The sequence below is a fragment of the Oncorhynchus keta genome, chromosome 14 (genome assembly GCF_023373465.1).
Source record: "Oncorhynchus keta strain PuntledgeMale-10-30-2019 chromosome 14, Oket_V2, whole genome shotgun sequence".
In the NCBI taxonomy this organism is placed as follows: Eukaryota; Metazoa; Chordata; class Actinopteri; order Salmoniformes; family Salmonidae; genus Oncorhynchus; species Oncorhynchus keta.
The window spans coordinates 21853727-21878434 of NC_068434.1; the positions used below are offsets into that span (position 1 = coordinate 21853727).

General features: G+C 43.7%; 1 protein-coding gene across 10 annotated transcripts in view; it reads left to right on the plus strand.

Moving 5' to 3' along the window:
• The first annotated feature begins 2786 nt into the window (after nucleotides 1–2786).
• LOC118392981 (cell surface hyaluronidase-like) overlaps nucleotides 2787–24708 on the plus strand; it is a 45740-nt gene continuing 23818 nt past the window's right edge. The window contains exons 1-8 of one of the 10 annotated variants that reach the window (XM_052461298.1): nucleotides 2795–2850; nucleotides 6084–6196; nucleotides 9788–10124; nucleotides 10330–10470; nucleotides 10652–11219; nucleotides 20843–21012; nucleotides 21773–21961; nucleotides 23975–24144. In XM_052461298.1, coding sequence (XP_052317258.1) covers nucleotides 6119–6196; nucleotides 9788–10124; nucleotides 10330–10470; nucleotides 10652–11219; nucleotides 20843–21012; nucleotides 21773–21961; nucleotides 23975–24144 — 1653 coding nt within the window. In that variant the 5' untranslated portion in view covers nucleotides 2795–2850; nucleotides 6084–6118. Of the gene's footprint in view, nucleotides 2851–3207; nucleotides 3421–6083; nucleotides 6197–7959; nucleotides 8234–9787; nucleotides 10125–10329; nucleotides 10471–10651; nucleotides 11220–20842; nucleotides 21013–21772; nucleotides 21962–23974; nucleotides 24145–24708 lie in introns of those variants that run through there. The other 9 variants (XM_052461300.1, XM_052461297.1, XM_052461299.1 and 6 more) reach the window with 9 other exon arrangements.

A 24708-nucleotide genomic window follows, 5' to 3' on the forward strand; every position in this document is an offset into this window, starting at 1 on the left:
GGTTTCACTTTTGGGGTGTGGGTGTTTGTTTCCGTGTGAGTGTTTGGGCCACACGGTACTGTTTCGGTTTTCGTTTTGTTCACATCTTTTATTGTTTTGTATTTCAGTGTTCAGGTCGTTTTGAATAAATCATCATGAACACTTACCACGCTGCGCTTTGGTCCGATCCTTCTTCCACCTCTGGATGCCGTTACACAGAGCTGGATGCTGATGTGACATGCTGTGACTTCTTGGGGGGGGTGTCTTCTACATCCTGAAATATATTCCTGGGGGTATTATTATTTACTATTATCATCATTATTGTTATTTGTTATGACTATCAAACTTAACAACCTACTCTTTCTTAACTTACACTACGCTGTGTACATTGCAATGGAAGCACAGTGTGATTTCACTGAGGTATGTATAAATTATGAATTCCTCATCACTAGTGGATATGTTTTTTGGGATAACCATTCAATTGTGTGATTTTCTTTTTCAAAGGAAAACATGCAGCAAATTAGGCGACGGGGGTGCCTAGTTCTCCTGCAGAACGTCGTAAGTCGTAAGTCTTGAACATTATAAGAACGTTTCATTTGCATCCTTAAAATCTCTTTCAATGCAGCCAGACTGACCTGAATATATTTTCATATTGAATGCATGTAATATATGTCATTCACTCACTACGGTCTGAAGAAGAGAGGTTGAAAGATCGAAAACGACAGCGAAAACAAAACGCTCTACAGGTAGGAGGTGTCATGATAGAGTGGTATAGTCTTAAACCAATGTTTAAAAACTTCAACCCCGGCCCTCTCCAATATATTTCAGGATGATGTAGAAGAAGTCACAGCATGTCACCTCAGCATCCAGCTCTGCAGGATCAGGTACTACGTAATAAGGCTATTAGCTAAATTAAGGTGCATTCTTGTACACACATCCCAAGAGGTTCCCTTACATTACTTAATGACCACAATCTGTTTTCTTTCTTTCTTTACAGAAAACGTTTGACCTCTGTCATTGCCAACAAAGGGTATATAACAAAGTATTGAGATAAACTTTTGTTATTGACCAAATACTTATTTTCCACCATAATTTGCAAATAAATTCATTAAAAATCCTACAATGTGATTTTCTGGATTTTTTTTCTAATTTTGTCTGTCATAGTTGAAGTGTACCTATAATGAAAATTACAGGCCTCTCTCATCTTTTTAAGTGGGAGAACTTGCACAATTGGTGGCTGACTAAATACTTTTTTGCCCCACTGTATATGCTCAATGAAATAATATAATTACAAACATTTATCAACACAATTTTAACAGCACATGACATACATAAGTCTGTTCACTGCAACAATATTTATTTTATTTAACCTTTATTTAACTAGGCAAGTCAGTTAAGAACATTCTTATTTACAATGACAGCCCACCAAAAGGCCTCCTACGGGGACGGGGGCCTGGGATTAAAATAAATAAATAAATTCAATAGAAATAAAGGACAAAACACACATCACAACAAGAGAGACAACACTACATAAAGAGAGACCTAAGACAACAACATAGCAAGGCAGCAACACATGACAACACAGCATGGTAGCAGCACAAAACATGGTACAAACATTATTGGGCACAGACAACAGCACAAAGGTCAAGAAGGTAGAGACAGCAATACATCACACAAAGCAGCCACAACTGTCAGTAAGTGTCCATGATTGTGTCTTTGAATGAAGAGATTGAGATAAAACTGTCCAGTTTGAGTGTTTGTTGCAGCTCGTTCCAGTCGCTAGCTGCAGCAAACTGAAAAGAGGAGCGATCCAGGGATGTGTGTGCTTTGGGGACCTTTAACAGAATGTGACTGGCAGAACAGGTGTTGTATGTGGAGGATGAGGGCTACAGTATATATATCAGATAGGGGTGAGTGAGGCCTAAGAGGGTTTTATAAATAAGCATCAATCAGTGGGTCTTGCGTATACAGAGATGACCAGTTTACAGAGGAGTATAGAGTGCAGTGATGTGTCCTATAAGGAGCATTGGTGGCAAATCTGATGGCCGAATGGTAATGAACATCTAGACGCTCGAGAGCACCCTTACCTGCCGATCTATAAATTATGTCTCCGTAATCTAGCATGGGTAGGATGGTCATCTGAATCAGGGTTTAGATTTAACTTAAGCCTGCAGCTTTGATATGTGAGAGAAGGACAGTGCACCGTCTAGCCATACTCCCAGATACTTGTATAAGGTGACTACCTCAAGCTCTAAACCATCAGAGGTTGTAATAACACCTGTGGAAAGAGGGGCATTCTTCTTACCAAACCACATGATCTTTGTTTTGGAGGTGTTCAGAACAAGGTTAAGGGTAGAGAAAGCTCGTTGGACACTGAGAAAGCTTTGTTGTAGAGCATTTAGCACAAAATCCATGGAGGGGCCAGCTGAGTATAAGACTGTATCATCTACATATAAATGGATAAGAGAGATTCCTACTGCCTGAGCTATGTTGTTGATGTAAATTGAGAAGACCGTGGGGCCTAGGATTGAGCCTTAGGGTACTTTCCTGGTGACAGGCAGTGGTTGAGACTGCAGATTTTCTGACTTTATACACTGCACTCTTTGAGAGAGGTAGTTAAGCAAACCAGGTCGAAGACCCCTCAGAGACACCACTACTTCTTAGCCGGCCCACAAGACTGGAATGATCTACCGTATCAAAAGCTTTGGCCAAGTCAATTAAAATAGCAGCACAATATTGCTTAGAATCAAGGGCAATGGTGACATCATTGAGGACCTTTAAGGTTGCAGTGACACATCCATAATCTGAACAACGCTTGCTGTTTGGAAGAGAGCGAATGGCCAGTGAAGGCACAGAGTAATCCCGTGAAAGGTAGGAGACCTCACATCACAGATGTTTTTTTGGGGTCAAATGTCAGTTGCTTGTCTCAAATATAACATGAAGCAAAAACACATGTGCTGGTACCACTTTATATAATATCTCTTATGGTCTTCAAAAATGAAATATGTTTCTATTCAACATGTGCCTTGCACAAACGTGTGTGTTTGTATTCAGTGTGTGACTGTCAAACCTCAGATGAACCCCCCAAAACAGTGGGCGTGGTCAAACGTGAGCCCCCACATTGAGCCCCGCCCCGAACTGCACACTGCAGTCAGGGATACTTGACAGCCTTGGCGGAGGCAGTGGGAGTCAACTCAAGCCCCTCCCATGAGCCCGTACTCTCCGCTCACTTCCTCTCCAAACCGCGCCTGGGACGGGGGCTGGCAGTCTACAGCCCCGAAAGAAAACACAATGTAAAAGTATAAAAAGAACACACAACGCAAACTGTAGATTTTTCTAAGTATTCGTTCTATGACTTCCGTCAGTCAACGCATCGTAACAACGCTTGCTGTTTGGAAGAGAGCGAATGGCCAGTGAAGGCACAGAGTAATCCCGTGAAAGGTAGGAGACCTCACATTGTTCGGATGGTACCACTATCATGCCCTGGCTATTGATAGAATATTTCCTATAAGTATTTAGCAAACGGTCTGTAGTGTAGCCTAGCTGCTGTGTGATTTAACAAAATAATGTGATTATTGTATGGTAAAAAGAGGTGCTTGGGGCTGTCTTGCTTCTTTTTTGTTGTTGTACCCAAACCCATGTTGTTGAAAAGTTCCATGTTGTTCTATATAAGGTCCCACAGTGTGCCAGTAAAGCAGTGTTTAATATAGAAATGTGACCAAATCCATCCCTACATCTTTCATGCTACTCAACTATTTCACTATATTTCACTATACTTGGTTGCAGAGGTGTATGATTATGTTATGGGAATAATAGTTACAAGTTTAACTTTATAAAGATCTTGGGTTCAAACATTGTTGCAATAATATATGCGGCACTGTGCTATGAGTGATAGTTTGTAGGACTTTCCATTTCAGATATTTTATTATTATGTTTACCTCAAAGTTGGACAGTGTTAATGCATTGTAATAGGCTAACTGGCTAGCTAATTAACTGATGTGGTTAAAGCTTTATTCAGGGATTTGGGATGCTGTTCAATGGTAATTTAAATTCTTAATTGAAACCTATTGATTCTTCAATAATTTATAAATGCCTCATGAGCTTAGCATGTCTGTCATTAACATAACCTAAAATATTAGGTTTTATTACTCATTGTTTACAAACAACAAAATAGGTTTAAAATGATCTCTTACATGTCATGAATGTCTATTAATTGTAAGAGGGGTTACAGTTCCTTAACCTCATCCCTCAGCTATATACCAAAACACGTGCCCTGTAATATTTGTATTTTTTTATCACAGACTCAAGCTTTAATTGTGAGGTTTACCAGCTTCAATCTAAGGACTGAAAGGCTGAGTCATTATTCCAAAGAGAAGCGGGCTCCTCTAGTCTTGGTGCTGCTCAGAACACAAACTGTGCACCTCAGCTAAACCAGCATGGTTACAAGGGCAGAACAGTGACACGGAGCGATAGGCCCACCTGTGCTGACCTCAGACTATCACTCGACTCTCTCTGTACCTGAGTTGGGTGGGTCACATCTGTGGCCATACTTAGAGGGTGGTCTGTCGAAAGAATTTCTGATAAAAGGAAAGCATTGATTGTATGAAGCATATATATGGCGCATTCGGAAAGTATTCAGACCCCTTGACTTTTTCCACATTTTGTTTTACATTACAGCCTTATTCTAAAATGTATTACATTGTTCCCCCCTCATCAATCTACACACAATACCCAAATACCCACACAATAATACCCAATAATGCAAGTTTATTCAAAATACAAAACTGAAATATCACATTTACATAAGTATTCAGACCCTTTACTCAGTACTTTGTTGAAACACCTTTGGCAGCGATTACAGCCTCGAGTCTTATAATATAATAATATATAATAATAATATAATATAATATAATAATAATAATAATATATGCCATTTAGTGGACGCTTTTATCCAAAGCGACTTACAGTCATGTGTGCATACATTCTACGTATGGGTGGTCCCGGGAATCGAACCCACTACCCTGGCGTTACAAGCGCCATGCTCTACCAACTGAGCTACAGAAGGTCCACAGTCTTCTTGAGTATGACGCTACAAGCTTGACACACCTGTATTTGTGGAGTTTCTCCCATTCTTCTCTGCAGATCCTCTCAAGCTCTGTCAGGTTGGATGGGGAGCTTTGCTGTACAGCTTTTTTCAGGCCTCTCCAGAGCTGTTCGATCAGGTTCAAGTCCGGGATCTGGCTGGGCCACTTAAGGACATTCAGAGACTTGTCCCGAAGCCTCTCTTGCATTGTCTTGGCTGTGTGCTTAAGGTTGTTGTCCTGTTGGAAGGTGAACCTTCACCCAGTCTGAGGTCCTGAGCAGGTTTTCATCAAGGATCTCTGTACTTTGCTCTGTTCATCTTTCCCTTGATCCTGACTAGTATCCCAGTCCTTGCCGCTGAAAAACATTGCCACAGCATGATGCTGCCACCACCATGCTTCACCATAGGGATGGCGTCAGGTTTCCTCCAGATGTGACTCTTGGTATTCAGGCCAAAGAGTTAAATCTTTATTTCATCAGACCAGAGAATTTTGTTTCTCATGGTCTGAGAGTCCTTTAGGTGCCATTTTAGCAAACTCCAAGTGGGATAGTCATGTGCCTTTTACTGAGGAGTGGCCACTCTACCATAAAGGCCTGATTGGTGGAGTGCTGAAAAGATGGTTGTCCTACTGGAAGGTTCTCCCATCAACACAGAGGAACTTTGGAGCTCTGTCAGAGTGAACATCGGGTTCTTGGTCACCTCCCTGACCAAGGCCCTTTTCCCCCGATTGCTCAGTTTGGCCGGGTGGCTAGCTCTAGGAAGAGTCTTTGTGGTTCTAAACTTCTTCGATTTAAGAATGATGGAGGCCACTGTGTTCTTGGTGACCTTCAATGTTGCAGAACTGTTTTGGCAACCTTCCCCAGATTTCTGCCTCAACACAATCCTGTTTCTGAGCTCTATGGACAATTCCTTCACCCACATGGCTTGGTTTTTGCTCTGACATGCACTGTCAACTGTGGGACCTTATATATACATGTGTGTGCCTTTCCAAATCATGTCTAATCAATTGAATTTACCACAGGTGGACTCCAATCAAGTTGTAGTAACATCTCAAGGATGATCAATGGAAACAGGATGTACTTGAGCTCAGTTTTGAGTCTCATAGCAAAGGGTCTGAAGACTTATATAAATAAGGTATTTCTGTTTTTTATTTTGAATACATTTGCTAAAATTTCTAAAACCAGTTTTCGCTTTGTCATTATGGGGCATTGTGTGGATTGATGAGGAACGTTTTTTATTTAATACAGTTTAGAATAAGGCTTAAATGTAACAAAATGTGGAAAAGTCCAGGGGTCGTAATACTTTCCGAATGAACTGAACATGTAGAGTTAATATGTTCCTCTCATTGAAAGAAGACAGTTGGATGCTCATGCATGGGACTGGTGCTGACATGGCTGTGTCAGGGGTGTCAAAAAGGGAGTTTTTGAGGGCCTCCTGGGTGGCGCAGTGGTTAAGGGCGCTGTACTGCAACGCCAGCTGTGCCATGAGAGACTGGGTTTGCGCCCAGGCTCTGTCGTAACCGGCCGCGACCGGGAGGTCCGTGGGGCGACGCACAATTGGCCTAGCGTCGTTTGGGTTAGGGAGGGTTTGGCAGGTAGGGATGTCCTTGTCTCATTGCGCACCAGCGACTCCTGTGGCCGGCCGGGCGCAGTGCGCGCTAACCAAGGGTGCCAGGTGCACGGTGTTTTCTCCGACACATTGGTGCGGCTGGCTTCCGGGTTGGATGCGCGCTGTGTAAAGAAGCAGTGCGGCTTGGTTGGGTTGTGTATCGGAGGACGCATGACTTTCAACCCGAGCCTGTACGGGAGTTGTAGCGATGAGACAAGATAGTCTACTAAAACAATTGGATACCACGAAATTGGGGAGAAAAGGGGATAAAAAAAAGAGGGTGTTTTTAGTAGTGTAATGTCCTTTCTATGTGTGTGTGTGTGTGTGTGTGTGTGTGTGTGTGTGTGTGTGTGTGTGTGTGTGTGTGTGTGTGTGTGTGTGTGTGTGTGTGTGTGTGTGTGTGTGTGTGTGTTTGTGTGCATGTGTGTGTATGTTTGTGCGTGTGGGGGCATTTTCCTCTAGCACTCTAATTGGTGCCATCTGTCTGCTATTTTAACATGGCTTCAGAATGTAGAAATCCATTGAAAATCTCCTTCATTACTCTGGACAAAGGCAGACAAGGTCACTCCCTCTAAGTAAACAATCCCAGGGGATTGTCCTGGATGGACAGATTCATTGTCAATTTCAAATAAACCCCCCACAGTTTACCTGGGGTAAACAGTAAATGCCTGCTGGCTCATTGCCTTGTTTCCCTGAGTTTAAGACCCCATTATTTATCCACTTTCTCGCTCTCTCTCTCTCGCTCTCGCACTCTCAATTCAATTCAAGGGGCTTTATTGGCATGGGAAACATATGTTAACATTGCCAAAGCAAGTGAAGTAGATAATATACGAAAGTGAAATAAACAATAAAAATGAACAGTAAACATTACACTCACAGAAGTTCCAAAATAATCAAGAAATTACAAATGTCGTATTATGTATATATACAGTGTTGTAACGATGTGCAAAAGGTTAAAGTACAAAAGGGAAAATATATCAATATAAATATGGGTTGTATTTACAATGGTGTTTGTTCTTAACTGGTTGCCCTTTTCTTGTGGCAACAGGTCACACATCTTGCTGCTGTGATGGCACAATGTGGTATTTCACCCAGTAGATATGGGAGTTTATCAAAGAGTTTGTTTTCAAATTCTTTGTGGATCTGTGTAATCTGAGGGAAACATGTGTCTCTAATATGGTCATACATTTGGCAGGAGGTTAGGAAGTGCAGCTCAGTTTCCACCTCATTTTGTGGTCAGTGTGCACATAGCCTGTCTTCTCTTGAGCCAGGTCTGCCTATGGCTGCCTTTCTCAATAGCAAGGCTATGCTCACTGAGTCTGTACATAGTCAAAGCTTTCCTTAAGTTTTGGTCAGTCATAGTGGTAAGGTATTCTGCCACTGTGTACTCTCTGTTTAGGGCCAAATAGCATTCTAGTTTGCTCTGTTTTTTTGTTAATCCTTTCCAATGTGTCAAGTAATTATCTTTGTTTTCTCATGATTTGGTTGGGTCTTGTAACGGATCTCGTCCTCCTCTTCTGAGGAGGAGTAGCGAGAAGGATCGGAGGACCAATTTGCAGCGTGGTAAGTGTTCATGATTTAATGAATCAAACTGAACACTGAAATACAAAAACAATAAAGTGAACGAACGAAAACCGAAACAGTCCTGTCTGGCGACATACACAAAGACAGAAAATAAACACCCACGAAACCCAGGTGGAAAAAGGCTTCCTAAGTATGATTCTCAATCAGAGACAACTAACGACACCTACTGAGAACCATACTAGGCCGAACACAGAAACCAACATAGAAAAACAAACATAGACTGCCCACCCCAACTCACGCCCTGACCATATAAACAAAGACAAAACAAAGGAAATAAGGTCAGAACGTGACAGGTCTAATTGTGTTGCTGCCCTGGGGCTCTGTGGGGTCTGTTTGTGTTTGTTCTGTTCACCGAGCCACAGGACCAGCTTGCTTAGGGGACTCTTCTCCAGGTTAATCTCTCTGTATGTGATGGTTTTGTTATGGAAGGTTTGGGAATCGCTTCCTTTTAGGTGGTTGTAGAATTTAACAGCTTTTTTTCTGGATTTTGATAATTAGCGGGTATCGGCCTAATTCTGCTCCTCATGCATTATTTGGTGTTTTATGTTGGACACAGAGGATATATTTTTACAGAATTCTGCATGCAGTCTCAATTTGGTGCTTGTCCCGTTTTGTGAATTCTTGGTTGGCGGTGAAGAGACTGCTGTACCGTATTAATGTCGGCTGGAGGGAACCAGCATGCGCTCTGCTGAGGAGAGCTGGCTGATTAGGGTTGGACCGGCAGCTATTCCTCATGAAGCTGGAGAGGCTGAGTACAGCAGGTTTCTCAGACTTTTACTCTGCAGTGCTGATGGCCTGGCAGCTGCAGTGCTGAGGGCCTGGCAGCTCTCTCTCTTTGAGATCGGTTCAGTCAGCCACCCTGCAGAGGCAACAGATGGCAGCGGGTTTACTTAGGCTGGGTGACCTGCAACTGCTGGGAGATGAGGGGTGGAAATCCGGGCAGGGGTGTCCTTTCTGTGTTATGAGAGAAACTGTGATTCATGTGTTTTCTGTGTGCGCCAGGTTAATGCCAATAATGTCTCTGTTGGAATGTCTGTGTAAGAGGTTGGGAGTGGTTTTTACTGTTGGGATGTTTATAATGGGGTAAAGGTATTCAAATAAGGAGAAGGCCAAATGTGTTTTCTTTAATTTTCTGTTTGCTCAGGCAAAGTTGGCTATTTGTCTAACAAGAAGGAACAGGGTCAAAGGTGGGGGGATAACAGACCCTCTGCACGCCTTAGGGTAGAATTTGAGTTCTATAAAATGTTAAAAAGTGAGGAGATGTTTCAGGAGATATGGTGTGTTGGGGGGATTGTCTGTATAGCTGGGGAAGATGTTTTGGATATACGGTTGTAGAAGTGGTGAGGTTTTTGGTTATTGTGATGTGTGGTGTTGTTTTGTATCGTGGGGTCGAGGGCAAGGTGAGTATGGTACATGTCTGCAGTACAGGTTATATTTGAAGGGGGCGTGGGGGGGTTTAATGAAATGAGAATGTTTCATTAAAGAGAGCCAAAAAGTCTCTCTCTCTGTCTCTCTGTCTCTCTGTGTCGGTAGCAGACAGATACCATGCAGATGAGTGATGGCCCCAGTCGCGTCCCCGTCTTTGTGGCCCCGCCCAACGGTAACCTCCGGTCGCCAGGATGCGTCTCCGGCAGGGTCATACCTGTCCGCTCCCCACCTCCGGCCAAGGCCCCACCCCCTCCCCCTCTGAAGCCCATTGGCCCGCCTCCTGAGTGCCGGGCAACCTTTAACCTATCAGAGGAGGGGCAGCACCGGGAGCGTGCTCAGGTTCTGAGGAAGAACACCTTCATCTGCTTTAGTGTCTCCCTGGGGGCCTTTTTCCTCTTGCTCATCCTCATCCTCAGCCTCACCAGTGGAGACGTGTTGGATGGTGAGTGTGTGTTTGTGTGAGTATACGGATGTTATGAGCTGTTAATACGGACTTGGCTAAGTTACTTAGGTCCATTGCTCCACCATACTCATAAGTTATTGACTATAGTTTTCTACCATACCCTATTTTACTCTGACTCAGAGCTTCTGTATCTATGTGCTGTGTCAGTGATGTTGTCTTTGATTGGTCCTGTCTGTGTGCACAGAGAACTGTCCAGACCACAGCCCCTCCCTGAGCAGCTGGAACCCAGGTCACAACCCAGAGAAGGCCATGGTCGTCCGAGGGGGAGATCTGTTTCGTTTGGACTCTTCTGCTACCTTCTACTCCCTAACCATCCAATCAGGAGGTAGGTTAGGTCCTCTCTCTGATCTGAACACATTTCCACCCCAGACGTAAATAGAGACAGAGCATGCAGTATTTGGCACTGGCACTGAGAATAATATGGTTTTCTCTAGAAAGTATCATAAAGAAATGGCCTCTGATGAAGTGATTGTTTTATGTTTTAGCCTATATCTGTCTTCCCACAGGCCGAGTGGTCTTTGCAGACAATACTGAGGGCTCCAAAAACATCACTCTCAGAACACGTAATGTGCTGATAGAAGACGGGGGTTCGCTGCACATCGGTGCCCCCAAATGCCGCTACCGCTCTCGGGCCACCATCACCCTCCTGGGCCGTTCAGACGAGAAGGCCGTAGCAGAAGTACCGGAACTGGGCCGGAAGTTCATTGGGGTGCGTGGAGGCGCAACCCTGGAGCTTCACGGGACAGAGAGGCTGTCGTGGACCCTCCTGACCCGCAGCATCCCATCCTCAGGCCTAGCCACGGGGGGCTATGCCTTTCAGCGCAACTTTAGCCGTGGCATCAACCTGCGTGTGGTGGACCAGGACACGGCCGCTGTTCTGTTCACCGAGCGCTACGACACATATGACTCACGGAACGACAGCCGGCGGCTTATGCATCTTCTTCAGTCGCTGCCTGCGGGGCGCATCGTCACGCTGGCCGTGGGAGACTCTGCCACCAAGAACCTGCTGGACGAGACCAAGAGAACCATCCAGAGCCTGCTGGGTAGTACCTACGTCCATCACCTCAAATACAGGTAAAAATACAGTTAAATATAATATGAATAGTACCAAATTAATAGACAAATAATGACTAGAGATGGAGTCACACACATGGACACAGAGTTCTAAGGCACTGCATCTCAGTGCAAGAGGTGTCAGTACACTCCCTGGTTCGAATCCAGGCTGTATCACATCCGGCCGTGATTGTGAGTCCCATTGGAAAAGTAGCGCACTTGGTAGTGTTAACCGGTGCTCGACCTGTCGGCGAAAGCCAACATCACCCACGACAGAAAACGGTTAATTATCAAGGGCAATGAATTCCATTATCTTGGCTTTAATGGATTTCACCTTTGAGTTGTCTTGCTGAAATTTTGACTTGTTGACTGGCAGACATTGTGGGCTGGTTTAGGAATGCTGTGTTGAACATATAGCGCAAAATTTTGTGTGGCGTCATTGCGTCATGTACCTTCGTTATATAGGCATGCACGTCAGCTTTGACATTGGCTTTGCACCACGGCGTTAAACTAGACATCGATATATCCATATATGCATAGCCCTGTGTAGGGTGCAGTCTTTCGGATGGGACGTTAAACGGGTGTCCTGACTCTCTGAGGTCATTAAAGATCCCATGGCACTTATCGTAAGAGTAGGGGTGTTAACCCCGGTGTCCTGGCTAAATTCCCACTCTGGCCCACAAACCATAATGGTCACCTAATAATCCCCAGTTTACAATTGGCTCATTAATCCCCCTCCTCTCCCCTGTAACTATTCCCCAGGTCGTTGCTGCAAATGAGAAAATGTTCTCAGTCAACTTACCTGGTAAAATAACGGATAAATAAATAAATAAATATCGTGAACATATCGGAATTGGACGATATTAGTTGAAAATGCCAACATCGGTATCAGACGATTCCGATATGTTCACGATATATCGTGCATCCCTAATCTGAAGCTGTGTCACTGGAGCGGTGTGTAACGGTTTATACTACCCATCCCATGGGAGTGATTGAGAGGGTTTGTCTTACTACGTCCTTCAAGATAAAGCCTAATCTTTCATGTCATGCCAGCAGAATCTCATCTCCTCCCTGCAAATACTGTCAACACGATTCCAGTGAAACATTCAGAGGCGTTTCTTCCTGTTTTTCCGAAGACCATATTCCGGCAGAAAGTGCATGGCTTGAGGGATAAGCAGGCTTACTTCCAGGATTTGTGCAAAATGAGCTGACTCTGTACTTTTCGCCTTTGCACAGAGTTCCCGAACAGGTCGAAAACACACTGTCCCCTGAACACAGAGGGACGAATATCATGTCCATTTGAATACAGATATTTAGCAATGCCAGTGACTTGTATATTATCACGTTTCAGGTAAGACCCAGATGCAGACAACATCGAAGTAACAACAGTTTATTAATTGAACAGGCAGGTCAAGGGCAGGCAGAGGTCAGTAATCCAGATAGGCGGGGCAAAGGTACAGGACAGCAGGCAGGCTCAGGGTCAGGGCAGGAAAAGGTCAGTAATCCAGAAAGGTGGGGCAAAAGTACAGGACGGTGGGCAGGGTCAGTGTCAGGGCAGGCAGAAACACCGGGAAAACTATGAAACAGGAACAATCGAGAGACCGGAGCAGAAGGAAAAACGCTGGTAGGCTTGACGAAACAAAATTAACTGGCAACAGACAAACAGAGAACACAGGTATAAATACACAGGGGATAATGGGGAAGATGGGCGACACCTGGAGGGGGGTGGAGACAAACACAAATACAGGTGAAACAGATCAGGGTGTGACAGTGTACAGTACAATTGATAATACACCATATGTTCTTTTTTGGTGCTCTGCTGTAAAACCATTCCAATACTCTAGTTTGAGCATCTCACAATTTTAGACATAGAGCTCATGAAGCCTTATTTACACACACACACACACGCACACACACACACACACACACACACACACACACACACACACACACACACACACACACACACACACACACACACACACACACACACACACACTTAGCCCAATGGAATGGAAAGTTTAGATTTTTAGTTATTAAGGGCACTCCTGGCCTTGGCAGCTTACTGGTCTCAAACCCAAACCACACCAATCCACAGTGTCACATTTCATTTGTGGAGTTGTCGCCAAGGCAACGATGCGGTCCCCAGCCTCAAATCCAATCAAACCCATAGCGTGACACTTTCTTAAATGGATCACAATTCAGTCCAGCTACCTAGGCACGATAAACAGGGACGGTTATGCTTTCTGATTACACACTGATTTTGTTTGTGCGTAGTATGTGTGTGTTTCTGTGTTTGTCTGTGTCTAGTATGTGTGTCTGTGTGAGCTAGCTAGCAGGGTCCAGGGTATTTAAGACTTGTGTCAGTTACAGTCATACTGTCTTAGTGTGACTGAGGGAGACATGATTGAAAGTACTGGGCACGAGGTCATCTGGGTCGTGTTCTTTACGGCACCCAATGGAAAAAGAATAATAATTTGCTACGGAAAACAAAATGTGTTTCTTAAAGGACAAGTCCAGGTAGTATCTATTTGTTTCAGTTTTGCGCCTTTTGCTGCTTATTGAACACAACACTGGATGTAATCTGTCTGGGCAGGAGTGGACAGACAGCAGGAGAACACCAGGAACTGCACAAAGGAAATGTTTTTACACACAGGAAATGTGTTTGATGTAGGCACTCCCATACACACACACACACACACACACACACACACACACACACACACACACACACACACACACACACACACACACACACACACACACACACACACACACACACACACGCACACGCACACGCACACATACTCATACTGTGCCTATGGGCATTCCTATCTCCACCATTCCCCAGAGTCCTGCAGGTGAACCCCTGAAACAAACGGCAACAATCATTCATTTCAAGCCCACACACACACACACACACACACACACACACACACACACACACACACACACACACACACACACACACACACACACACACACACACACACACACACACACACACACACACACACACACACACACACACACACACACACACACACACACACACACACACACACACACACACACACACACCATGATCAAACACACCCATTCCATATAGTGAGGGTAATGACTAATGGCCCCTCTAAGCGGTGCGCGTGCGCGGCTGCGCAGCTCACCTGGGACTTCTGTGCAGAAGAAATATGAGCTCGCGCAGAGAAGCACGAGATTGAACTTCACTCAACTCTCTAGTTTTTCCCTTTAGTTAACATTATCAACGTTTCCCTCTACTATGGGAATTGCCAATATTAACCACTTTCAGCGCAACAAACCGAAACAAAATCAAATATGCAAAACTTATTATGCAAAAATAGGATTGTTTTGCAATGACAGGCACCTCAGCCCTTATTCTACAGACCGGTGTGGCATAACCAATAACCAGCTGCAGTATCCCTATATGCAAATAGTCCATTGTCATATATGGATCTGTGCCAAACTGGACTATGTTTACAGCATGAGAGGTCGTGTCTAGATGCGCTTGTTTTAAGATCAAAGCGAGAGCTGCTTATAGCCACACGTACACATTTGTTCATATTCTTTGCTAGTTAGTGAGTTATTAGCCCAGTTATAGCTCATTTCTAGTCAGCAATGGGGGAATGGTTGCTTCCTACAAGAGCACAAAACGTGTGCATTTCTAGACATTTTTGAAAAGCGAGTCAAGTAAATCTAATTTTTTGCTGTCTTAAAGGGGCAGTGTTGTACACTGCTCCAAAAAAATAAAGGGAACACTAAAATAACACATCCTAGATCTGAATGAATGAAATATTCTTATTAAATACATTTTTCTTTACATAGTTGAATGTGCTGACAACAAAATCACACAAAAATTATCAATGGAAATCAAATTTATCAACCCATGGAGGTCTGGATTTGGAGTCACACTCAAAATCAAAGTGGAAAACCACACTACAGGCTGATCCAACTTTGATGTAATGTCCTTAAAATAAGTCAAAATGAGGCTCAGTAGTGTGTGTGGCCTCCACGTGCCTGTATCACCTCCCTACAATGCCTGGGCATGCTCCTGATGAGGTGGCGTATGGTCTCCTGAGGGATCTCCTCCCAGACCTGGACTAAAGCATCCGCCAACTCCTGGACAGTCTGTGGTGAAACGTGGCGTTGGTGGATGGAGCGAGACATGATGTCCCAGATGTGCTCAATTGGATTCAGGTCTGGGGAACGGGCGGGCCAGTCCATAGCATCAATGCCTTTCTCTTGCAGGAACTGCTGACACACTCCAGCCACATGAGGTCTAGCATTGTTTTGCAGTAGGAGGAACCCAGGGTCAATCACACCAGCATATGGTCTCACAAGGGGTCTGAGGATCTCATCTCGGTACCTAATGGCAGTCAGGCTACCTCTGGCGAGCACATGGAGGGCTGTGCGGCCCCCCAAAGAAATGCCACCCCACACCATGACTGACCCACCATCAAACCGGTCATGCTGGATGATGTTGCAGGCAGCAGAACGTTCTCTACGGCGTCTCCAGACTGTCACGTCTGTCACATGTGCTCAGTGTGATCCTGCTTTCATCTGTGAAGAGCACAGGGCGCCAGTGGCGAATTTGCCAATCTTGGTGTTCTCTGGCAAATGCCAAACGTCCTGCACGGTGTTGAGCTGTAAAGCACAACCCCCACCTGTGGACGTCGAACCCTCATACCACCCTCATGGAGTCTGTTTCTGACCGTTTGAGCAGACACATGCACATTTGTGGCCTGCTGGAGGTCATTTTGCAGGGCTCTGGCAGTGCTCCTCCTTGCACAAAAGCGGAGGTAGAGGTCCTGCTGCTGGGTTGTTGCCCTCCTACGGCCTCCTCCACGTCTCCAGATGTACTGGCCTGTCTCCTGGTAGCGCCTCCATGCTCTGGACACTATGCTGACAGACACAGCAAACCTTCTTGCCACATCTCGCATTGATGTGCCATCCTGGATGAGCTGCACTACCTGAGCCACTTGTGTGGGTTGTAGACTCCGTCTCATGCTACCACTAGAGTGAAAGCACCGCCAGCATTCAAAAGTGACCAAAACATCAGCCAGGAAGCATAGGAACTGAGAAGTGGTCTGTGGTCCCCACCTGCAGAAGCACTCCTTTATTGGGGGTGTCTTGCTAAATGCCTATAATTTCCACCTGTTGTCTATTCCATTTGCACAACAGCATGTGAAATGTATTGTCAATCAGTGTTGCTTCCTAAGTGGACAGTTTGATTTCACAGAAGTGTGATTGACTTGGAGTTACATTGTGTTGTTTAAGTGTTCCCCTTATTTTTTTGAGCAGTGTATTTTGAGACAGGCTTGAATAATCCAAGTAGCCAATAGGCAGAGGGTAGCATAATTTGTCTGATTCTCTGTAATAATGGTATGGGAATATGAATTAACTTTATTTTGTAAAGTGGTTTCTTGCATCAATCAACACATTTTCAATCACCTCCTTGTCTGAAGGACAAGTGGATTAACAGGACAGTGTCAAGCCCTGCATATTTTTTTTCCAAAAGTCAAATGGAATGTGGGCCTACTTTGAACACAACACATTGGCTGCTACTGTAGGCTGAATGATAGCTATTTCCATGCTAAAATGTTATGGGATGCATTGTTATTGATGGTAGGCCACTCTGTTAGGCCTACATTATGATCACATAGCCACAGTAGCCTACTTGGCCACTGTTATAACTGTAACTTAAAGCAGATACAGCCTCAGTGTTCACAGTAAACGCACACCAGAAGTTGCGCACTCACACACACATTGAGTGTAATAGCTGCTGGGAGGACAGGGTGATTTCACAGATGGTTCCTGTTTGTATTTCAGTGGGTAAATGGTAGAGAGGCTCTTTGATCTGCTGAATGGCATATTGGCCCATGATTGTGTCGTTAGGACCAACCTCAACAGAGAGCTGACAGTCGGGCCTACTTCCAGACGTCATCGTATGGAGTGCCCTGTCAGATGTGAAGCCTAAAGAAGTACAGGGGAAAGCTTTTAAAAAGGTAACACAAGGGGAAAGGTTTTAAAAATGTTACCACGCCTGAAAAGGGTACATGATGGTTGAAGATAATGACTGTGTGATTGTGATGAGAGAATTCCTGATGATGGGGCATAAAGCTTATTTGATGTTTAAAAGTCTAAGCCATTGTTTGTTTTTTTACTAAGCTGACATATGGAATTGTTTTAAGATGGTCATAGTCTGTCCTATACAGTATCTAGGAGATGTAAGATGTCTGTCCTATACAGTATCTAGGAGATGTAAGAAGTCTGTCCTATACAGTATCTAGGAAATGTAAGAAGTCTGTCCTATACAGTATCCAGGAGATTTAAGTCTGTCCTATACAGTATCCAGGAGATTTAAGTCTGTCCTATACAGTATCTAGGAGATGTAAGAAGTCTGTCCTATACAGTATCTAGGAGATGTAAGAAGTCTGTCCTATACAGTATCTAGGAGATGTAAGTCTGAAGTCTAAGAAGTCCTATACAGTATCTAGAGAGAGTCTGTACAGTATCTAGGAGATGTAAGAAGTCTGTCCTATACAGTATCTAGGAGATTTAAGAAGTCTGTCCTATACAGTATCTAGGAGATTTAAGAAGTCTGTCCTATACAGTATCTAGGAGATTTAAGAAGTCTGTCCTATACAGTATCTAGGAGATTTAAGAAGTCTGTCCTATACAGTATCTAGGAGATTTAAGAAGTCTGTCCTATACAGTATCTAGGAGATTTAAGTCTGTCCTATACAGTATCTAGGAGATTTAAGTCTGTCCTATACAGTATCTAGGAGATGTAAGAAGTCTGTCCTATACAGTATCTAGTCTGAGATTTAGGAGATTTAAGTCTGTCCTATACAGTATCTAGTCTGAGATTAGGAGATTTAAGTCTGTCCTATACAGTATCTAGGAGATTTAAGTCTGTCCTATACAGTATCTAGGAGATTTAAGTCTGTCCTATACAGTATCTAGGAGAGATATCTAGGAGATTTAAGTCTGTCCTATACAGTATCTAGGAGATTTAAGAAGTCTGTCCTATACAGTATCTAGGAGATTTAAGAAGTCTGTCCTAGGAGATTTAAGTCTGTCCTATACAGTATCTAGGAGATTTAAGTCTGTCCTATACAGTATCCAGGAGATTTAAGTCTGTCCTATACAGTATCTAGGAGATATAAGAAGTCTGTCCTATACAGTATCTAGGAGATTTAAGAAGTCTGTCCTATACAGTATCTAGGAGATGTAAGAAGTCTGTCCTATACAGTATCTAGGAGATTTAAGTCTGTCCTATACAGTATCTAGGAGATTTAAGAAGTCTGTCCTATACAGTATCTAGGAGATTTAAGAAGTCTGTCCTATACAGTATCTAGGAGAAGTAAGAAGTCTGTCTATCTCAATACTTCCATTCATTTGTACGGGTTACCTTCAGACGAGTCCCGTGACACTTGTGGGAAGATAAGCAAAACAGAGAACACCATCGTGTTCATGAGACTCTCGTCTTTCCATAGAGGGGTCATATCCGGGCATTAGAGATGGTTTCGTGAGAAGTCCGGTTTTCGGGATATCTCATTGTCTGACTAACACCGCTGTAGATCAGCCATCTTTCACGGCAGATGCGTAAGACCGACATAGGCGGATGCAGCCCATACAAAAAAAACATATATCTAACTTAAACTGACAGCATTTTATGGGGATTTTTTAAATATGTTGCTTAGATTGATGCATGTCAATAGACTCTTTAAGGAGTAACCAAACAAAATGCTTTATGAAAGGTGATGACATTGTTTTGTAGTTATTTTGGCTTTGTTTTGACGTTGTGTTGATGCTGACATTTCACTCTACACCCTTCACTGGTCCAGAGTTGCATGACCTCTGCTCCACACCCAAGCCTTGAACCAGGGGATTACTAGACTTATCTCCACTTCAGAGGCAGATTGTGTTTTGCCTAGTGGGTATTGTGGTGTGCTGGACTGAGATACCCACCGCTATCTCGCTTGAATACTTCCTTCATTTTTCTGATGCCAATTCTCAGTCTATATGATTGAAGTGAATGTGATGACCACACACACACACACACACACACACACACACACACACACACACACACACACACACACACACACACACACACACACACACACACACACACACACACACACACACACACACACACACACACAGACATCATGTCAGTTTGGTCACACAGCAGTCACACAGCTGCCAAATCATACATGAGAATGTTGTCCTGTTGATATGCTTTCTTTACAGTGGTCACTACAGGACTACATGACTATCATAATGTGCAGTTAAATATGTTATGCATACACTCTTAGAAAAGAGGGTTCCAAAAGGGTTCTTCGGCTCTCCCCATAGTCCCAGTCGGTATTAGATAGAACGTTGCGGCCCTGCCTGCCTGTGGGGAAAATAACCTGTGGTTACCTAGGTTACTCCATTGACTCACAGCAAAAATGTGACCTTTTTCAAACTAAATGTTCTTGTCATATCTGTTTGTTTTAGTCAATTTCAAAACTACATTTAAGAAAAGTACAACATGTAAATATTACTTTTCAACATTGCCTGCTCCATAGTGTTCTCGCTACATAGAAAAACCTAATATTGTAGGGCTTCTCTCATCCCCCTTTTTATGATGGTGCTAGCAGCCACATGAGGGAGTACTAGCTAGCTAGCCAAGACCAGCAACACAAAAAAGGACTATACATCTACAAGTAGTGAATGGAGTTACAAAGGGACTATACTAAACAAGTTAAATGTCTTACCTGTGATTAAATGTTTTCTACACACCGGGTCCCCAGATCTCCCAGATCTCCCACGTCTCTCACAGTCTCCCACTCTCCCACGTCTCCCACGTCTCCCACTCTCCCACATCTCCCACTCTCCCAGATCTCAAACTCTCCCAGATCTCCCAGTCTCCCACTCTCCCAGTCTCCCACATCTCCCACTCTCCCAGTATCCCAGTCTCCCACATCTCACAGTCTCCCATGCCCAATAGCCTGAAGCCACAGTGCTCTTCTCACAGGCTCTATTTCCCTAGTTGCATTTATGTTGAACAACACAGCAGCTTTTTGGCATGTTTTGTTATTTCTTTATAACAACAAATTGACTATGAAGTTGCCTCTTTTACAATAGGAAATAATGTTTGTTTTCCTCAATTTGTGGGCATGGTCGAGGGGAAATATTATTATGTGAATACCGACTGGGACTTTGGGAGAACCCTTTTTGGTTCCAGATAAAACCCTTTGTGTAAAGGGTACAACCTGGAACCAAAAAGAGTTCTTCAAAGGGTACGGGGACAGCTGAAGAACCCTTTTGGGGACAGCTGAAGGGGACAGCTGAAGAACCCTTTTGGGGACAGCTGAAGAATCCTTTTGGGGACAGCTGAAGGGGACAGCTGAAGAACCCTTTTGGGGACAGCTGAAGAACCCTTTTAGGTTCTAGATAGCACATTTTTTTGTAAGAGTGTAGAGACAAATAACATGGCAACAAGCCTTATTATAAAACCATAAAAAGGCTCATACCGGCTTATAACAAGTTATAGAGCATATCTGCCTGGATGCTTTAAGTGTTACCTCGATTTCTTAACTTCTAAAGCTCAAACTCTGTGTCTCTGTCCACAGGCAGGCCTGGGCACTGGTATCTGTAATTGGTGGAGGGAACGGCTCGTGTTCCGAGGACGTGCGGGAACATGAGAACCATGACACGGGAGGAAAGGCGCTGGCCCGGAAGAACTTCAGCACTGTGGACGGGGTCGGCTTCTCTGTCACCGCGTACAGCGAATGGAGGAACGGTGGGTGATTTATAACCAGTTTGGCTTTACTTAAACCCTGCAGCTAGAATGGTTTATAACTTGTTACATTACTTATCTTTTAAAATTTCCATAACCGCATTAGTCCATTATACCTACAGGCTTTAAGAAAAGTGTTACCACATTGGTAACCCAATACCACAAATATTGCTTAAGGAGAGCATTATTGTAGGTGCTTGTTTACTTGTGTATGTCATTGATTGTCTGCTTATTGAACAGGTCATATCAGGCACTTCACATAGTCAGGAATGCCACTTAAAAGCAAAGCTTACTTACTCAGATTCTCTGATCTTGCAGCTTTTCCTGGATGGTGTATGTGTGGGGGGTTCAAGTGGTTAGTGTTTACAGGCTAGATCAATCAGCTGGACTGAACATTCCTGAGCGTGTGCGGGCAGGGTCCTCCTGTCACCAGGGCAAACAGCAGCTCCCCAGGAGGGGGTTTGGGTTTGGCACTGGTATGTCCAGTAAGCTGAGATGTTTGTTCTCATATAGTCTTACTCTCACACTTCAATGGTCCACAGAGTCAGTTCAAGATACACTATGGAGGTTTGTTATTGTTTTCGTCCAACTTTTAGCTTGAATGTTGGGTGTATGGCATGGTTCAGGTTTGTTATCTCATTAAACCACACAAATCCTTAGTTTTAGCGACATTTTTTGTGACTAGATCCTATATTCGCCATTAGTTATTTGGTATGCAGGTAGAAAACTGCTAATCCAACAGATCTTATCTGTGCTCTTCTAGGTTATCCCATATCTGGGTTCCAGGTGGATGCTGTGGACCAGGTAGTCCTCAACCTTCAGGATGATGTACACACCTGGCAACCTGGGAACCATGTTGTGGTTGCCAGTACTGACTATTCCATGCATCAGGCAGAGGAGTTCACACTTCTTCCCTGCCCCCACTGCACCAGCAGACAGGTCAGAGTTCAAGGTGAGTGAAAACGAATGTAGTGTTTGTACATTTATGGGGGCTTACTTTAATTCTGAAATTGAGTATCATTGCTGTGTTTTTAACTGGATATGGTATGATATAAAAATAAGTATCATTATTTATAAATCCTGATCCTATAAATTTTTAGTTCTATAAATGACCCTTGGGAAAAGACAGGTAGTCAGGCTTTTCTCCTACATGGGATGGTGTTGGTCAATTATATCTCTCTGTCTCTCTGTCTGTCTGTCTGTCTGTCTGTCTGTCTGTCTGTCTGTCTGTCTGTCTGTCTCTCTCTTTTCTCTCTGTCTCTCTTTTCTGTCTCTCTGTCTCTCTCTTTTCTCTCTCTCTCTCTCTCTCTTTCTATTTTCTCTCTGTCTCTCTCTTTTCTCCCTGTCTCTCTCTCTCTTTTCTCTGTCTGTCTCTCTCTTTCTCTCTGTCTCTCTCTCTCTCTTCTCTCTCTCTCTCTCTCTCTCTCTCTCTCTCTCTCTCTCTCTCTCTCTCTCTCTCTTTTCTTCCTGTCTCTCTCTCTCTCTGTCTCTCTCTCTCTCTCTCTCTCTCTTTTCTTCCTGTCTCTCTCTCTCTCTGTCTCTCTCTCTCTCTCTCTCTCTCTCTTTTCTCTCTCTCTCTCTCTCTTTTCTCTCTCTCTCTCTCTCATACTTTATTGGTATGGGAAGTGTTTCCACATATATTGCCAAAGCAAAGATATAGGCACAACAAATCAATGATGACGCAGATAGATAATAATAGGAAAAATAATAATGCTCAATGAGTAGTAACAATTAACAGGACACTACAGTAAGAAATGAATGAGGACAATAATTAAAAAGTGAAAGACATAGCAATGCTATTGTTCCAGTTGGTCGTTCCACTGGCTGTCCCTACGGGTGTGGCAGGAAGATACATATTTTGCAGCTAATATGGCACAAAGGGGAGGTTTCTCCCAATAGATATTGGATTTTCTCCTTTTCTGTTTTGGTTTCAAAATGTTTGTATTTGTTTTCAATTTTGGGAACGAAAATTACCTGTAAGTCTGTATTGTTCTCACGGACTCTCTCTCTTAATTTCAGCTACACTCCCCATTGGTAAACAGGGGGCCTGTTGGCTCATTGCCTATTTCTCTGAGTTTAAGAAATGAACAGTAAACATTATACTCACAAAATATTACATTTCAGATGTATTTATTTCCCTCTCTCTGTCCCTCCCTCCATCGTCCTGTTTTCTGCTGTGTGTGTGGATGCCAGTCCGGTTTTATAAACTGTCCATGGTGTCACAAGCCCAACGAGCAAAACTGGTTGCAATGACATCATGGTCAGATTCTATACGGGTTGTAAGGAATTTATGTTCACTTCTTTTTAGCAATAACGACCCAAAAAAAGTCCTCATCTGGTTGTAATCTGACCAGATAACAGCCAAAGTATGATGTCTTGATCTTGTTATGAAAAGGACATCATAACCTGGTTGTAACAAAGACCAGTTTGTTGTAATCTGGTCTGGTGTTCCACCCTGTGTAGTCCCCTGTCTGCCAACACCTCTGTTTTGGCCCACTGCTCTGATGTCGACACAAGCCACCTCCCTTCCTGGAGCAAGAGCTGTGTATGCTCTCTCTCTCTCTCTCTCTCTGTCTCTGTCTCTGTCTCTATGTGTTTGTGAGGTGAAGCACACATCCTATGGTTGGCATTGGCAGCAGTTGGCTTGCCATATTGAGAGACAATAATGACAAACTGACAGTCTCATCTCATTCTCTCTAAATTGTTTTCATGGCTAGAAAGAGAGGTACTGATGTTGCTCTGTATGGGATTAAGGTCACTCACCTGGCCCCATCAAATTATATCCAGACCTACTGTATCGAGACAACCATATATTTGGCCGACTGTTGTTAATGTGAACACTTTTAAATATCATATTACTATGTATGTCTAAATGTTTACATACAACAATTGATTTGTTGCTTTCACTGATTTATGACAATAGTACATGCTATGAAGTTTGTGTACCATGTGTCCCCTCTCCCAGGGAGGCCCCAGTTTGGTCACATGGGGGAGATTGTGGACGGGATGGACATGCGAGCGGAGGTGGCACTGCTCAGCAGGAACATACTCATCTATGGGGAGATGGAAAACACCTGCTATGGAAACAACTGGTGCCAGTTCTTTGGCCACGACACATACGGCGGACACATCAAGGTGTGTGCTTATGTAACCATGTGTAGCTGTGAGTATCGGGTCTGTGTTGAACCTTGAGCCTGCCTGCCCTGTGCATTTCAGCCTGAGTTATATGCTTATCTAATGCCATTCAATCTAGTGTAATCATGTTGATCATTACCATATTTCTGTGGTGGAGGGTCATTAGAGCATTCAGCAGATGCTGAATGACTGAGGACATTCATCATTCACACATGATCTAACAACATGTAATGTTCATTAGGTACTTAATGGAAGAAAACAGTCTGAAAAAGGGAGGGACTACCTGGCCTTCTCCAATAAGAAATTGGTTGCAAATGGTTTCCGTTGCATGCCCTAATGAACACAACCCAGGCACCACTCAGAGAAAGAGGGAGCATGGATGAGCAACACTCATTACTCTTAATGTTTTGTGTTTCAGTATTGTAATCCTTCTTTGTCCTTTTTTACTCTGTATATTTCACAACCCCACTGAGCACACAGAAAACTCAAACACCAGACCAACGTCGATGCACACACCCCTCCCTCACACACACACATTCTCTGTATCCAGGATGCAAGTACAAT